The following is a 17,581-nucleotide window of genomic DNA, read 5'->3' as shown; positions in this document are numbered from 1 at the left end:
AGTGACTCGCTCCACCTTCCCCCCACTACACATATAGGCGGGGCACACCAACATCTCATGAGGACGGTCACAGCCAAGGCTAGAAAGGGAAGGAAGAAGGAAAACCTGTTAGGGAAGGTCTGGGGCGGGGGAGGAATCTAGTAAGTTTAAAGACAGCCCTCAAAAGTTCAGTCAGTCAGTAAATAGTTGAGTGCTTCTGTGTGTCAGGCATGTGCTGGGTTATAGGAGTATAAGATGAATAAGGAGGATATTTGGGATTATAAAAAACTATTGATATGAAACACTTTTACAGCATGTTTTTATCACCCTGTTATCATACTTGTCACATAGTTTTTATGCTACGTAAGGAAGTTTTTTGTAACTAAACTCTTATTTTTTGTGGCTAAACTCTTAGTATTATCCTAAGTTAGCTTCCAAGGTTATTGTACCCCAAATACCATTTGTAGTTTAAAGTTGAATTATACTTATTTGACCTGCGAATTTAGGGATTTCAGGCAATGTAAGTTCTAATGTAAAATCTTACATGTGATTGTATTGAAACAGAAGGAATGATTTCCTGTTCTTGGCAAATGCTGTCATATTCTGGAAGCAAGACTGTCAGGAAAATGATGAAGTTTGCCAAATGTTATGTTCAGTTTGTGAAAAGAGACTGTGAGGCATTTTGTGAGCCTTCACCTTTAGTGTCATCTGGCCATTTGGAAGCATTGGTCAGGGATGGGTGGCAAAGTCAAAAACTTTTAAAGGCCAAGCAGGTAAATGCACTGGGGTAGGGGTGGAGCAGTGAATACAGATGAGATATTTAAAATAATATTATCACATATCATTGTAAAACTGCAACAACAGTGCAGTCCTGGCCAAACAGGAGGATAGAGCATTTACCTGTCGTGCTCAACTTCTGGGTGCCATTTATCCTGGGAACCAGGCTACGCTCTTAGGGGCAATTGATTGGGAGAACTGATATACTCTTATATACAATAAGGCAACAGAAAATGGTGCCATTTCCAAGGATTCACCAAAATGTAGTCAATACTTTGTGAAATGCTACTTGTTTCCTTTTCTTCAGAATTAGAAAAGCCAATGCACATTCAATACTTATTCCAAAAAATTAAATAGGTATGGTTGTAGATCATTCATTTATAGAGTTTAAACATGTTTTGAGTGACAACACACACACACCCCCCAACATAGCAACAAAAGACCCAGGCTATTAATTTCTCATATTACCTGAAGAGAAAGTTTGAATTGACCACATAAAATCTCCATTCAGTAGTTGTAGTCTTGAAGATAGATTCTGCAGCAAATCAAATCAACACTCGGCAAACACTGTGAACAACTCTGAGCTCTCACTGAGTGTGCATGACATCTAATATACTACTGGGAAAAATCTCTACAGTTTGTTTAAAATATAATTGGTGATACACTATTTGATTCACAATCAGATATGAATCAGAATCAGATAGGGTAAGGTATAAACAAAACAGAAAAACTCATTGTAGCAGCTGGAAGAGCCTGGAAAAATTAACTCCCCTAAGGAGGAGACTTATTTCCTGATTATAGAGGTTTTCTTATTTAGCTAGTATTATTTCTTTTATCTGTTAGACAAATTATATATGTATTCAATTTCAAATTTAGGCATTGAATTGAGCACTTTTATTTTTCTTTAAGACTATCAGATGTTTGCCAGGAAAGGCTAATTGTGTGTTATCCATCAATATAAACAATAAAAAATCCAGCCCAAAATCAAATTTATCGCACAACCTATGCTCAGTGGTTTTTAATTGTATCGTCTTGCTTTTTTCACAATTCTGTGCCAGGGTCTAATGGCTATTGATTGTCCTCATACTGGCATTGTGGACTATCAGCAGGTGGCTTTGTCATTTGCCCAGGATTTCCAAGAAGCAGGTGGCTCTGTTTTGACCAATTTTGAAGTAGAAGATATTAAAATGGCTAAAGAAAGTCCTTCAAGAAGTAAAGATGGTAAGCAATCCTTGTCTTTTCTTTTGAATACTGAATTGACTTCTGAACAAACTTGGGACTGTTTTTGGCTAGGGTAGTGCTGGCAAGAGGGCCACCAGAAGCTAGGCTACAGTAAGGGCCCAGAGCTGGAGGCAGGTACAGAAGGGGTGAGGGTGAGACCGGATATGGGAGAACTGGGACTTCTACTGAGTCTTGTGCTGATAGAACTAGGCATTGATGGGACACTTCTGACTAGTGCTAAATCCCGAACTGCCAAGGCTGTTTATGGAAAGTTAGCCTGCAAACACTTCCCTATCCAGGTTAGTCAGAATCCCCTGGGAGTGCTTGTTAAAAATGCAGATTTTAGCATCACCCAGTCTTACTGAATCAGACTGTCTGGGGATAGGACATGACTCAGCCATTCTGAATTCCCCCTCCACTCCGCGCCCCCCCCCCCCCAGTTCCTTCATTGTAGCCTGTACTTAGAGTTTGTTTTGTTTTGCTTTGGGGACAATTTTTTTTTTTAAACCAAATGAATTAGTTTTTAAGCCTTAAATTCATTGTTGGGAAATTTGAAGGAGAAAAAAAGTAGTGTTCAGTTCATTCTTTCTTGACAGGTTTTTAAGGAGATCTGGGCTATCAGAGTCATTCTCCCAGTGTCCTTTTAAATTCTAAGATGATGAGCAAAATTGTTAAATAATTGAGATTGTTAGACAGGTAGCATAATCAATCAAATCTATGATATAAGTAAGTAGATCATATTTTTTTTACCTGCTGTACATATGCTTTATAGGTCTTTGAGATCACATGTATCTGATTGGGAACTAATTTTATAAATAGTTTATCATTGGAAATTCTGTGTTGTGATAACTCTTGCTTCTCTATACAACTTAGAATCCGCAAGGATTCAGATAACCAAGACTTGAACAAGTGTCATAGCATTAGTTCTGTGAGAAAATGCATACTGATTTATGATGATCCGTTTTATAGCCTGTTTTCTAGGATTGCAGTTCACAGAAAAGCTGGGACTGTCTATTTTGGAGCTGGGGTGGGGAATGGTTTATAAGTATAGATTAAATGAATTAAAATAAAATATGCTAAAAACATGCCAGAGTTTTGTATATTGTCAAATATGAACTAGTTTAATCTTGTTACTTGGTAAAAAACTTTAGAATGAAAAGTAGGAGGCAATAATGGTTATGACAGAGACAATCCTTTAAATGATTACTAGAATATTGTTTACTTAATGTAGGCTTTCTTTTGCTAAAAATAAATCTTTCACTAATTTTTTTTCAGGGATGAAATACCCAGTTGTTATAAGGAATACAAAGGTAAAGATTCTTAAGCAAAACTACTTTAATCTACTTTATCTACGGTCATCTCCTTTCTTAAAAAGCTGAATTAACCACAGTGCTGTATTTTATGTCATTGAATGAAATTTGTCTAATGTAAAAGTTATTCTGAGAGAAATCCTTTGAGAGCAGTGTAACAGCTTTCATTCTAAGAAGGGTTTCAACTTGGAAATGTCTTCATGAAGTGTTTGTGCCAGCAAAGGATAGGATTATAAGCACTTAGAGTAATAAAAACTGATAGTTTTATTGCTCTGCCTACTTATCTACATTAACTTATTAACTGTCTGCTAATGAGAAGACTTTGGGGGCAGGGAGCAGGTTGTGCAGAGAGAGATGGACTACTTTTCTTCATCTTCTCATAGTCTAAAACAAGAATTATTGAATGGCATAGAAGCATTTCGTTAGCTGTATGTTCATTGAACGATCAGAGTTCAGTCAGGAGAGTAGAGTCATCAATGAGTATATTATAGGAATTAGGCCTTACACATTTTTAAAAAATATTTATTTATTTATTTTGGCTGTGCCGGGTCTTAGTTGCGGCATGCGGGATCTTCACTGTGGCATGCGGACTCTTAGTTGTGGCATGCATGCGGGATCTATTTCCCTGACCAGGGATCGAACCTGGGCCCCCTGAATTGGGAGTGTGGAGTCTTACCCACTGGACCACCAGGGAAGTCCCCTTACACAATTTTTAAAGGATCTGGGGAAGTGCAGGTTCAGAAGGGGAGTTGGTAGATCAGAGGCATCTCCAGCCAGTCTGAGAAGCCACATGTGTCTAGCTGCTGAAGTGGGAATGCAAGCAGGAAGCTCATGAGGAGATATGGGGGGCTCTTGCCTCTGTCTATACCCAAGCAGTGGGCTGGAGCAGTGCCTGATCAGTAGGAGCAGTAGTTGGGAAGCTGAATGTGGAGCTGTAATTTACTTTGCAGTGGGTGTTTGTCACTTCGTTGGACTAGAATGACCTTCAGAGAATAGTGGCTGCTGCTGTACTTCTGCCTGCCAAACCATATGCAATTCCTGTTTGGTCAGCTTTAAGCTGGAACCGTATAGGGAAGAATTGTTGTTCCCAGCTTAACCAGATCGACACAGTATAACCCCCTGCAGTCCATCCCTTTTCAACTTGGCATCCATTCACACCCCTTATAACCATATTTAACTTCCAAATGAAGAGAGTAGAAAGATTATGCTTCCATCCACAAGGTGCAACTATCTTCCATACACCTGAAGACATGCTTACTCTCCAAAAAAGATACGAAGTCTACTTTATTGATCATGAATGTTCATTTCTTTTCTAGCTGAGTCACTCTCCCCCTTTGAGATCCTGCAACTTAAATACTGAGATAAAAGGTTAACCACAATTTAAGCATCTTATATTAAATCAGTAGTTCTCAACGGGAGGCAGTTTCTCCTCCTAGGAGACATTTGGCAATGTCTGGAGACATTTTTATTGTCACATCTAGTAGAAGGGGGGCAATGCTACTGGCATTTAGTGGGTAGAGGCCAGGGATTCTGCTAAACATCCTACAATGTGAGAGACAGGCCCCCAGAACAAAGAGGTATCTGGCCCCAAATGTCGATAGTACTGAAATTGAGGTGTTAGACAGTGGGGAAGTGACAGAGATGGGTGTGTTAGTCGTCTAGGGCTGCCTTAACAGAACACCACAGACGGGGTGGCTTTAACAACAGAAATTTATTTTTTCACAGCTCTGGAGGCTAGAGATCTAGGGTCAAGGTGCCATCAGGGTTGGCTTCTGGTGAGATCTCTCTTCTCAGCTTGTGGATGACTGTCTTCACACTATGTCCTTACGTGGCCTTTTCTCTGTGCGTGCACATGTGCAGAGAAAGAGCAGGAGAGAGCAACCTCTGGTATCTCTTTGTCTTATAAGAACACCATTCCTATTAGATTAGGGCTCCACTTTTGTGACCTTATTTAACCTTAATTACCTCCCTAAAGGTCCTGTCTCCAAATACAGTCTCGTTGGGCGTTAGGACTTCAATGTATGGATTTAGGGGAGACACAATTCAGTCCATAATAATGAGGATAAAGAAATAATTGGGTAATTTATAGACAAATATATTTATTTCAAAATAAGGAAGAATTACCCATAGCTACTACACTCCTCATTTCTGTCACCAGACATGTGGTCATAGCTGATATTTATAATTTCCTTCTTCCACTACTCATTCCATAGTCCCTTTGCCCTTGGCAAGCATCTCAGCTGGTCATGGTTCCTAGTTTGGTGGGGTAACTCAAACTTTCATTCCTGAAGTGTCTGTGCCATTAGAAGCCCTGCCTGTTTTGGGTTGTGGTACTTTCCATTAAGTTTTATAATAATACATGGGAAAATTAAGGCATGTCCCAGGAGAGCTACATTCCAGATGTATTCCTCTTTATCCTCCCTGAGCCCTCTCTGTGGTAGCAACTCAGTTTCTCCTTGAGAGTCAGAATCAATTACCCCACTCAGTGCAGTAATCCCCTCTGCCTATTGATCACTGGCAGGGGGAACCCAAAGTGGCCAAGTGTGGCAGTATCAATTTCTAACTTAATGCAACCATTGCTTATTCTCTAATGGAAGCCTTTTTCCCTTGGGAACTAAGACCTCTAGACCATCAGAGCCAAAAGTTGTAGGGATAGGAAGCAAAAAATTTTACTGTAATAGTAAGGAGCTACTCCCATTTTCTACCTCTTGATTTCCAGACCTGTGAATCCTGGCTATGGGAGAAACAACACCATATATTAGTCACTGGTTTAGAGCATGTAGAGAATCCTGGAAGACCTTGCCCCAGGCCTGTAGGTGTTGCCAGCCAACTAGTGCTGTTATTGAATCTTCAAAAGCCCATTCTACTTTTTGTCACCCAGCAGCTTCAGGATTGTGGGGAAAATGATAAAATCAGTGCATTACACAAGCATGAGCCTATTGTTATACTTCATTTCTTGTAAAATAAGCTCACTGATCAGAAGTAATTCTTCTAAGTAAAATACCATAACAGTGAATAAGGCATCCTATAAATTCACAGATGGTGGTTCCCATAGAAGCATTGTGGGCAGGGAAGACAAATTTATATCCAGAGTAAGTGTCTATTCCAGTGAGCACTGAGTGCTGCCTTTGGTTTTTGATTGAAGTGGTCCAGGGACCATATCAGTGGCTCTGTTGATTCCGCTGTTGGTAGATTGAACATTCAGCAGTGGTTGTAAACAGATCAGCTTTGGTGAGTAAGTCCATGTTGCTGAACCCTTGCATTACCTCCTTGCTGCCATAACCATTTAGTTTATGAAACCATTGGGTAAGGACAGGGGTACCTGGGGAAAGAGGCTAGCTAACGTCCACAGAGCAGGTCATCTTGTCTACTGATTATTAAAATCTTCCTCTTCCATGATCACTCTTTAGTGAACATTCATATAGTACTGAAATATCTTTTTTATCTGAGCCCGTTTGGAGAGGTCCATTCACATACCTTTTCTCCAGAGCTCCCTTTTCTGACCATCCAGCAAACCATTAGTCATTGCACATGAAGCAGTTTAAATCCATACTTCTAGCCATCTCTCCTTCTAGGTAAGATAAATAACCAAGTATAATGTTCAGTGTTCTTCCCCCTGGGAAGATTTCCCTTCACTGCAGTCCTTCAGGGCCACTCCCGAGTGGGGCTCTGGTGCTGTACCTGTTCATTTTCAAGTGACGCCAGAATGTTGTGCAGAACCATTTGTAAACCAGGCCTGTATTTTTTTCTTCCTTGGTCAGCTGATGACAGAGAACTTTCCATGGGGCCATGGGGGCAGGCTGAGAGGGAGGAGATGATTTAGCAGTAGAGGTCATGGGAATTTGAGCCACTTGCCTGCACAATTTATGTGTGCCTACAGGACCTATACAACCCTTATCTCGTATATTCCACTTCCTCTTGATGACAGAGTGCTGTGTACACACCCAATTTTGCAGCTTGGTGAGTCAGACAATACCTAGTTCATAATGGGTAGTTCACATGGTAACTTGGTGACCGGTGGTCGAGTGTTGAGCCAAAGGCAGAAGCACTTTCTCAAAAGGAGGCTAATTACCTGCAGAGGATGGTATAACTTTCCTCCAAAATCCTACGGTTCTGTACTGATTCCACCTCTAGGGGCCTACCATGGTCTCCGTAAAACATCACTATCAGCCACACACTTCAGTTACCATCAGAGCTGCTGGATCATGTGGCCCAAGTGGCAGAGCAACCAGGGTCTCCATTCAAAAAAGGATTAAAAAGCAGAATGGTTGGCAGCGGTGGGAAGTGCAGGCCCAGTGTGGAGGAGCAACAGTGTGAAAAAACATTTGAAGTGAAGTCCTGTAAAGCTGATGTCTCCAGTGACTTTAGAAAAGAAATAGAAAATCATCATAAGCTTTCTCTGCCTGAAGATTTCTTTTTTAGATATATAAATTTATTTATTTTATTTATTTATTTTTGGCTGTGTTGGGTCTTTGTTGCTGTGCGCGGGCTTTCTGTAGTTGAGGTGAGCAGGGACTACTCTTCATTGTGGTGCGTGGGCTTCTCATTGCAGTGGCTTCTCTTGTCATGGAGCACGGGCTCTAGGTGCGCAGGCTTCAGTAGTTGTGGCATGTGGGTTCAGTAGTTGTGGCTCGTGGACTCTAGAGTGCAGGCTCAGTAGTTGTGACGCACGGGCTTAGTTGCTCTGCGGCATGTGGGATCTTCCCAGACCAGGGATCGAACCCGTGTACCCTGCATTGGCAGGTGGATTCTTAACCACGGCGCCGCCAGGGAAGCCCTGCCTGAAGATTTCTGTCACTTCTGGAATTTCTGTGAAGAACTTGATCCTGAGAAGTCAGCGGATGCACTTTTCTGCAAGCCTTGGCCTTCGATTAGTGGGTCTTTACGAAGTATAAAATGAACAAAAAATCAGCAAGCCCAATATTAACCTTCACTGGAGATTTTACTATGACCCTCCTGAGTTCCAGTCTGTTATTACTGGAGATAATAAAATTCAGTTCTATGTGGGGTATTTCAGGGCGTCTCCTGATGAACCTCCTGTATATGTTGGTACAGATGGAGCAAAGAAAAATTGTATAATTGATCAAAATGGAGATAATGTGTTTGCCGCAGTCAAATTTGTTTTGATGAAAAACTTAAGTAACATAAAAAGAAAACTAGTTTCTTGAAACACATAGATGAAAACTGCACAGAAGCAGCCAGAGCACTGGGTTACTCATTGGAACAGAGAACCATGAAGATGAAACATAGAGATAAGAAAGTCAAGACAAAGACTTTTCATGATGCAGGCTTAGTTGTCCCAGTAGATGAAAATGATGCTGAGTACGGAGAGCTCCCTGAAACGGATGCCAACTTCAAGGGAATTTGCAAGACAATTTTTGAAGCACAAAGTGATGAGAGACTAAAAGCTTTTGCTCTCATTCAGCGATGACTTTTGTGCAGTTTGCTAGTGATGAATGTGATTATGGGATGGGGCTTAAGTGGGAATGGACTTCCTGTTATGGTTCAGACTATTGTCATAAAGTTACCTGCCAGCTTTTACCTCTTACCTATACTCTGTTGAAGAGAAGTCTCTTTGCAGAAATTATTGAAGATTATCTGGTAAACAGGAGTAAAGAAAACACAGACCAACTTGCAGCATGAATGACAATTGGCTTTCTTTGGTGTATAATACTTTAAAGCATTAATATTAAACCTGTGATTTTTTTTTTAAGGAGCACATAAAATAAACTGATGGAAACGTTTACTAAAAACTTTTATAAAGCTAAAAAATAAAAAAGATTAAAAGTCTGCTTCTGCCCCTGCCCTCATCTAAGGAACATTTTCACTAGAGTACAGCATCATGTGATGCAGGATATGCAGGGGCCTATGGGATACCAGTGGATTTGTATTTCACCCAAATTTGCTATAGTTGTTGCTTTTATTTTGACATTTTCTTTTAGTATAGTTAAATAATATAATTTAAAATTTAAAATATAATTTTAATATATATTTTAAATTATAAAATATAATTTAAAATTTTGAGGGACTTCCCTGGTGGCGCAGTGGATAAGAATCCGCCTGCCAATGCAGGGGACATGGGTTCGATCTCTGGTCCAGGAAGATCCCACACGCCGCGGAGCAACTAAGCCCATGCGCCACAGCTACTAAGCCTGCACTCTAGAGCCCACGAACCACAACTACTGAGCCCATGAGCCACAACTACTGAAGCCTGCGCACCTAGAGCCTGTGCTCCACAACAAGAGAAGCCACCGCAGTGAGAAGCCCATGCACCACAACAAAGAGTAGCACTCGCTCGTCGCAACTAGAGAAAGCCCGCGTGCAGCAACGAAGACCCAACACAGCCAAAAATCAGGTAAAATTAAATCTTTAAAAAAATAAAAAATAAATTAAAAAAATAAATACATGGAATTGTTTAAAAAAAATGAAAAAATAAAAGTTTGAGTCAACTTATCAAGTTGAATATTTACGCTTTTATGACAGGTTAAAAGAAAATGAATTTTTAAAATAAACTTTTGGGGAGAGGATTTGCAAACTAAAGATTTATAGATTGCATATGGGGAAAAAGTCTTTCACTTATGAAATAGCAACAGTAATGCATAGTTTATTTTTTTAAAGAAATTTATGTTTGAACAAATAATTCAATGTAAATTCAGTATTTCAATTTTGGGTGTGAAATAAATGTGTTATTGAATTTAATAATTGTTTCGTGTATAGCATAAACTGATTTCAGAGACGTATGACAGTTTTTAATAAATTTTTTCTTCAGAATTGTTCCTTGAGCTTTTTTTTTTTTTTGTCTGTGTTGGGTCTTCATTTCTGTGCGAGGGCTTTCTCTAGTTGTAGCAAGCGGGGGCCACTCTTCATCGCGGTGCTTGGGCCTCTCACTATCGCGGCCTCTCTTGTTGCGGAGCACAGGCTCCAGACGCGCAGGCTCAGTAGTTGTGGCTCATGGGCCTAGTCGCTCCGCGGCATGTGGGATCCTCCCAGACCAGGGCTCGAACCCGTGTCCCCCGCACTAGCAGGCAGACTCCCAACCACTGCGCCACCAGTGAAGCCCGTTCCTTGAGCTTTTAAGAGAGAACTTCTAGGTTATTGCATTCTGGTACCATTCTATAAATTCTCTTATCTTTACATTTGTAAAGCGCCTCTTCACTTCACATTTATAAAGCTCCTCTTCAACAAAGAGTTGCTGAACTTTAAAGTAGTAACTAGAAGATTTATATCACATAAAGAATTTTTTTGTACTTCTGGTATATAACTCTAGATGAACAGGAAAGATACCAACCTACTTCTGTTTTTGTTGACATGGTCCTTTGACTTCAAGCATCTTAAAACTTTCATGGTTTAGTCTAGCTAATTTGAATTCACTATAAACAAGTTTCATCTGATTTTTGTCATCAGTGTGACTTGTATAACTCATGAAAAGATGCTTATCTTGGTAGCTAAGCAAAAATAGGATGCACGCGGAGATAAAATAAGGCTGAATCAGTAAGGGCTACAAAGAAAGAAAGAACGTTGAGGCAGGTGAGAACTCCAAGGCTTCAGAAATAGGTCCTCGGGGAAGGAGATCTAGGAACAAGAAATTACCTGAAGCAAGAAGGTGTTAGTTGTCTCCTCTGTAAGAAATAAAGCGATAGAAATTAGAGTGTGGTGGTGAATTAGAGTTAAATGAAATCATTTAGGAAATAGAGTTGCAAATTGGCTAACCCTGGCAGAGTAAACCTAAAAATATGCAGATGATAATCACAAAATAAAATTTATGAGAAAACACAGCCTAAGATTAGCAGTCTCCTAGTCATTAAAGCAAACCTTGACTGTAGTGTGCGTTCTCAGTAAATGTGGGTTGAATGAATGAGTTTTTGAAAGTAGCTTCAGTTTGCAAAGTAGATACTGATCAGGAAGCAGAAATTGGTTGGTGGGTAGGTTACAGTGGGAATTGTGCAAGGTTATTGAGTAACAAGATCAATTACTCCTACCTAAGACAGGAGAAGCTATCTGAAACACAAAGGAAGCCAAATTGGTTGGGGCCACCTAAACGAAGTTTACTACTTCATGCAACAAGTAGTTAAGTTCCGTGCTAGGTGTTAGTAAAATACGGGTGTATGTGTGTGTGGCTTGTTAGGTATCCTCACTAGGTCAACCACTGTATCTCTAGATTAAAGTACAAAATTTAAGGTACATCCTCCTGTGTGCCACTGCCCTAAGTTCCTACCTGCCACCTAAATGCTGAAGAACTTATTTTGCTGATACTTGTTTTAATTTCCTCTTTTAAAAGGAATAAAAAGGAAGAAGTCCATATCTGTGCCCTTTATTGTCTTTTCTATCATCTATCCGCCCTCTCCCTCTCCCCCTCCTCCACCTAATCTTTCTACTTCCCACAAGTCACTGTTCTTTTCTCTTGCACTAGGGAGAGGAGGTTCGATGTCAGTATGTTGTGACATGTGCAGGACTTCACTCAGACCGTATTTCCGAGTTGAGTGGCTGCAATCCCAATCCGCGAATTGTACCATTCCGGGGAGATTACCTGCTCTTGAAGCCAGAAAAACGCTATCTTGTAAAAGGGAATATTTATCCAGTAGGTAGTACTTCTGCCTTCTCAAGATGGTTGTGGGCAAAAAGGGGAATGAAACAAAAACTTTTCCCGGGGTGAGAAGTAAGATATTTTGAAGGGCTTTTGGTGCAATCATTCCACCTGTTTCTCTTGTGGTCGAATCCCCAAATCTTTATTCCGATATCATAGTCATTCAATTATAATGACTTGCCCACAAGTACAGGAAAGCTTGAGTGCACCATGGGAAGGGCTGTGAAGAAAGAACCCAATTCTTCCACTTCTCTGGTGGAAGGAGTACTCATAACAGAACTTTTCCTTATAGCATGCCCAGATGCCAACCCTCTTTCTCAGTTCACTGTCTATAAGTGCAGAAAAGGGGATTTGGCCACTGTGTAGTTTCATGGTGTAGCGAAGACAGAGCCGTTTAAATGAAAAGCTCATTCTTCTGTCTGGAACTACTAGGTTGAACAACCAGTATTCAGCTATTTAATGTTTTTGACCTTGCCAAAACTTCCATTTCATCTGTTCCAAGTATTGCATTCCCACTTTACAAAAGCCTGTGCTATGAAGGTGTGTTTTTTTCCAGCAGCTCTGATTTTATTTGCCACCCACATATATCCCTACTTGGGGAGGGTGGAGGTGGGGAATAACCTAAAGTAGGACAGTTGTTTTTTTTCTTTACCCAGAAAGAGGAATAGATGGGACAATGTACCTTATTGTCATAGCATCAGGTTTCCTGTGTGGCATTTCTAGGCAGAAGCATGTAAATAGAAAAGTATTATCTGAGTACAAATCAAAAGTAATGCAAATCAGATGCATGGGAAGAAAATGTTTTATATTACCAGCTGAATGTTTGCATGTGTAATGAAATGCAGTATGAAATGGGGCTAATAGTTCTTTGCTCTGTTAAATCCATAGGTCCCAGATAGCCGATTTCCTTTCCTAGGAGTTCACTTCACACCAAGGATGGACGGCAGTATTTGGCTAGGGCCGAATGCAGTTCTTGCCTTTAAACGAGAGGGTTACAGACCCTTTGACTTCAGTGCCAGAGATATTATGGATATAATTATCAAGAGGTAACTTTATTTCCTTAAAAAAATGATTTTATGTGCTTATATTTTTAATATGGGAATTTTTTCTTTCTCAATATTCTGTTTATTGGATAAATTTTCATATTTGTGATTGGTATATTGGTTTTTTAATTAATCTAAATTAAGAGCTTTGTGGAATAAGCATAACATTTTAACTACTTCAAGAACACTCTGATGAGCCAGGGTGAGGTTGTGGTTAAAAAGAACAAGACCAAGAGCCACGAGCGATCGCACATCTGAGAATCCAGATCTTGTTTTGCTAACCTTCTAGCTGAGCTTGAAAAAAAAACAGAAGTTTCTCTCAAAATCAGTAGATGGTTTGCTTTGATAAGATCATTTCAGGCCAGTCACCATGATTTTGAAAACCTCTGGAGAAACTGCTGATAAGCAAGTTTGTTTCTTTTTGTGGAAGACTAACAGTACTGCTGTGTTGACCTGGAATGCAGCGTGTTTACTATTGTAAGAAATAACCCAGTGAAGTATTTTGTCCTTTTAGCACTGTTGCTCTCTAGAGGGTTTCACATCATCAAAATCACTAGAAAGCTTTTAAAGCTATACTTGAGTTTCACCCTGCACAGATTCTGAAACAGGTTTAGGATGGGGCTTCCTAGCACGTATGCTTGTAAAAATACAGATGTACATAGGCTCCCCAGAGTCTCATGTGAGAATCACTACTAGAGCGTCTCACCTCTGGCTGACTAAAGAAAAGTAGGGTAAATGTCCCACATGTTTAATGCCATGATTTAAAGATCTTTAATGCCTTTTGAAAGCACATAACATTGAATTAGAAAGCCTTGATGTTGGCAGGCTTTATCCTAGTTTGAAACCAGCATTCCCTGGGAATTTGAGTTTGAATGGTGTTTACTTTTAGAGTTGGGAAGGTATTCCTTTGATGAAGTTTCCTTCTTACGTAGGCCAAAAGCTGATTTTCTTTTAATATGTGGTTTTTCTGACTTTGCATAGATTTCTGTGATGCCACACCCCACCCCCAAATCTAATAGCTGTAAAGGTGTTGTATGATAATAAAGAATTCCTTTCTTTCATAAAGATTTTATTTTCTTTGCTTTCAGTGGCTTGATTAAACTGGTGTTCCAGAATTTTTCCTATGGAGTTAATGAAATGTACAAAGCCTGTTTTCTCAGTGCAACAGTGAAGCACCTTCAAAAGTTTATCCCTGAAATTACTATCAGTGACATACTTAGGTAAGGAAAAGCCGTAAGGGTTGTAAATACAGTCATGTCCTAGGTGAACTTGGGAGGTGGGTCTGACTTGGTGACTTGTAAGCACACTTTCAATCAGTGTGTCCACTGAATTTTTGTGTGCTCTCTCTTTCTCAACAAGTTGTTCATTCCCCTTGCAGTTTGGGCATTGCTGCATCATGGCCCTTAGTGCTTGAACTAGGTCCATTTATGATTATCTGGACTACCTTACAGCATTAAGCTGAAATCTCCATTTCAGTTGTGTTATGATGCCACCTTCACCTTTGTGTCTAGCTTTCATTCATGATAAACATCTCACCTGAAGTTTTTGTAATCTCCCTGGCCACTTACTCTTGTGATTCCAAAGCCTTCTGACTTTTAATTCTGTATAAGATCATTGATCACCATGTTACCTAATTAGGTAATAAGCATATTAAAACATTATACTTTGATTGATTCTTAAAAGCTTTTAGAAACATACTCATACCTGGCATCTTACCTTGCTTCCTCTGTACTTATTTTGTTCTTTCTTGGATCCTACTTCCCTCAAGGACTATTTGTAGAACAGAAGTGGGAAATAGTATGGTAGCAATCAGTCTGAGTCCTTGCTGTGGGGGTGTGGGGCAAAGGAAGGATTACTTAAAAAAAATGTTTTTTTCTTAAAGATAAAGGCTTTCTGGACTTGATCTATACCTTGTCCTAAATGCCACACAAGCCTATTTTCTTTTTGGTGATATTTTTAGGGTGCTCATCTTTTCCCCTGAACCAGCCATTTGTTAGGCCTAATCAGCAGTGGTCTTTGAGATCCTCTCCTCCCTGAATCCATCCCGCAATGAATCTCTAGAGCACTAAGTGTCTGTCTCCTCAGTAACAGCTGCTGAACTTGCCTGGTGTAATATATCAGCAGCTCGACTCTGTATCTGGGAAGAGAGCAATAATCACGTCAGCTGTCTCCCTCAGGGGAGCCTCCTGGTCTAAATCTGATTCTCATGTATCATTCTCAGACCAGCCTCTTTGAATCCTTAGAAGAACTATTAAAACCCAGCTAATGTTTTTAACTCTTATCTCTCTCAGCCCTCTACTCACCTTCTGAAATAGAAGGGATAAAAATATCTAGGCTTTATGTTCTTTCACTCACCTATAAATGAAGGCTTTTATGTTTTCAGTGGTCTGCTTTAGCAGACTTGTTATGTTTTATATCTGAAAATAGATTGGTCAAATCTAGTGTCTTTTACTGCTGTTAATATTCCTTGGAAAACACAATAGGTGGGCATAGTGAATTCTGTGTATAAATAGTTGCAGTGAATTCACTATGCAGATTTGATTACCACTCTTTTGTAGAAGCCTGAGGAAAACTCTTTAGACCAGTGGATTTCACATGGTAGAACTGAACCTTGGGGCTTGTGGGTTTTGGTGAATACCCTTGTCTCTGGGTGGAAAGGTGTGAATTTCAGTTACCAGTTTCATTACCAGGTAGTAGAAAAGGGCACACAACACTGTAGGCAGGTGCATTTGGGGACAAATTCAACCCAGTCACAGATGAGTTTCTTTCTGAAGATGGAGAAGCTGAACATATTCAGCAATTCCATTTGATTCCTGTAGCTCTTAAATGCAGGAAATTATCAGTAACAAAAAGAAAAGTGTAGAAGATATGTTTGATACCATTTATATGTTTATACTGTGTATGTATATGGATTGCACATGTAATGTGAAAATAAAAACAAACACGAGAGTGATAAACACCTAACTGAGGAGAGTGTTTATCTCCGGGGAGACAAGAGAATGGGATGCAGAGAGTTTGACAGGGGGCTTCTATCATATCTATAATGCTTATTTCTTAAGCTGTTTGGTAAAAAAAATATTGATGTTCATTATGTTATTCTCTGTACCTTGTTATATGCCTAGAATCTTAAATAATAATAATAATACAAAAAAATAATGTCAATAGACTTCCCACATTTTGAAGCCTAAGTCCTGTTTGCAACCAGTATAACACCATAAATGCCCTATCATTAATATTGGGGAAGAAGCATATTAGGTAGTTCTGGATAGTAAAAAAGAACCAAAGCAACACTTTTAGTGGAATGTTTAGCTCAAGATGGTGTCCTTTAGTTGCAGTAGCTACCAAAAGGGATCCAGTTGGACTTCTCATTGCCCAGCCAGAGTATCTTGGGCAATAACTTACCAATGAACATTAGATTGGAATGTAAAGTTATAACCTGTCAAATGTATGCATTAGGTATACAGACTTCTCATTATTAAATGATGATCTCTAAGGTTCCTAATTTTAGCTCTAAAGTCCTTTAATTTGTTCTGTGATTAATTTTGACATGGTAATCTAACAGTAGTTTGTATCTGTTAGCATTGTAAGGATGTAAAATATGACGACATATTTGCCAAGATCCCCTCTTTTTCCCACACTTCATATTGAAAATATATTCTTGGGGGAATTCTGTAGTAAATTTTCAGACAAGATGTTTTCATTGTAAGTGATAGCTAAAGACTACACTACTGTGAAATGCAAGGGTAAAAGCCAAAAATCCTGCAAAAAAGGTGATCTAGACCCTTTTGCAAAAAAGGGTTTCTCATTCTTGGTACTGTTGACGTTTGGGGCCAAATAATTCTTTATTGTGGGGGACTGTCCAGTTCACTGTAGAATGTTTAGCAGCATCCCTGGACTCTACCCACTAGATGCCAGCAGTACTCCCCTAGTATGACAACCAAAAATGTCTCCAGACGTTGCCAAATATCCTCTGGGGGCAAAGTCTCCCCTGTTTGAGAGCTACTAGTCTAGAGAATTTGGTAACCCTCACACTGCAAAATACTAATAAGAGAGTCTGGAGACAATATAATAAAAATCCCTTGAAATACTTATAGCTGAGAGTGCAAGAAAATAAGGGCATCCCAGAAACGAAAACAGAGAGGAAATTGAATACCCAAGAACTAGGAGGAATTAGTGCTGATGCTGACTTGGAAAGGTAGGGAGGATTTTCTGATTTTGATGTAAATATAACTGAGTTTTGTTTTAATCTGTGATTTACAGACAATAAAATATGCAGATCTTGAGTGCTCAATGAAGTTTGGAAATTGTATAAACTCATGCATCCACCACACAAATCAAGATATAAAACATTAGGGACTTATATTTTAATTGCTACTCAAGTGCTGGAAAGGAAGCCTTGGGTCTGTAAAAGGTAAAAAGTTGGAACTGAGATCCCTTTGTAAAACCAGGGACTCTGGAAGGGCTGTACCCTCAGTGAAGAGGAAGTCTAGAAAAAAATCTCCTAAAAATCTAGAACCCTGGGCCTTCCCTCACAAGTACTTGGAGTTTCAATTTGTACCACTAGTTTGATCTAGGAACTTTAAGCTGAGAAATGGATCCTGCTTCAGACTAACACTTCTGCCTCTCACTCTCTCACTTTAAACAGATTAGAGTGAGTGAAAATCAGG

The 17,581-nt window shown here is 39.6% G+C and overlaps 1 protein-coding gene and 1 pseudogene across 6 annotated transcripts in view; both read left to right on the top strand.

Moving 5' to 3' along the window:
- L2HGDH (L-2-hydroxyglutarate dehydrogenase) overlaps window positions 1–17,581 on the top strand; it is a 55,421-nt gene that overhangs the window by 29,442 nt on the left and 8,398 nt on the right. For 3 of the 6 annotated variants that reach the window (XM_049706315.1, XM_049706314.1, XM_004270037.3), the window contains exons 5-9: window positions 1,815–1,977; window positions 3,253–3,287; window positions 11,698–11,865; window positions 12,760–12,917; window positions 14,003–14,134. In XM_049706315.1, coding sequence (XP_049562272.1) covers window positions 1,815–1,977; window positions 3,253–3,287; window positions 11,698–11,865; window positions 12,760–12,917; window positions 14,003–14,134 — 656 coding nt within the window. The remainder of the gene's footprint in view (window positions 1–1,814; window positions 1,978–3,252; window positions 3,288–11,697; window positions 11,866–12,759; window positions 12,918–14,002; window positions 14,135–17,581) is intronic. The other 3 variants (XM_033428463.2, XM_049706316.1, XM_033428464.2) reach the window with 3 other exon arrangements.
- Window positions 5,121–9,254, top strand: LOC101285261 (histone PARylation factor 1-like; annotated as a pseudogene).

The sequence above is a fragment of the Orcinus orca genome, chromosome 2 (assembly GCF_937001465.1).
Source record: "Orcinus orca chromosome 2, mOrcOrc1.1, whole genome shotgun sequence".
Classification (NCBI taxonomy): Eukaryota; Metazoa; Chordata; class Mammalia; order Artiodactyla; family Delphinidae; genus Orcinus; species Orcinus orca.
Note: the sequence above shows the minus strand (reverse complement) of the source record. Positions and strands in the feature narration are given on the sequence as shown.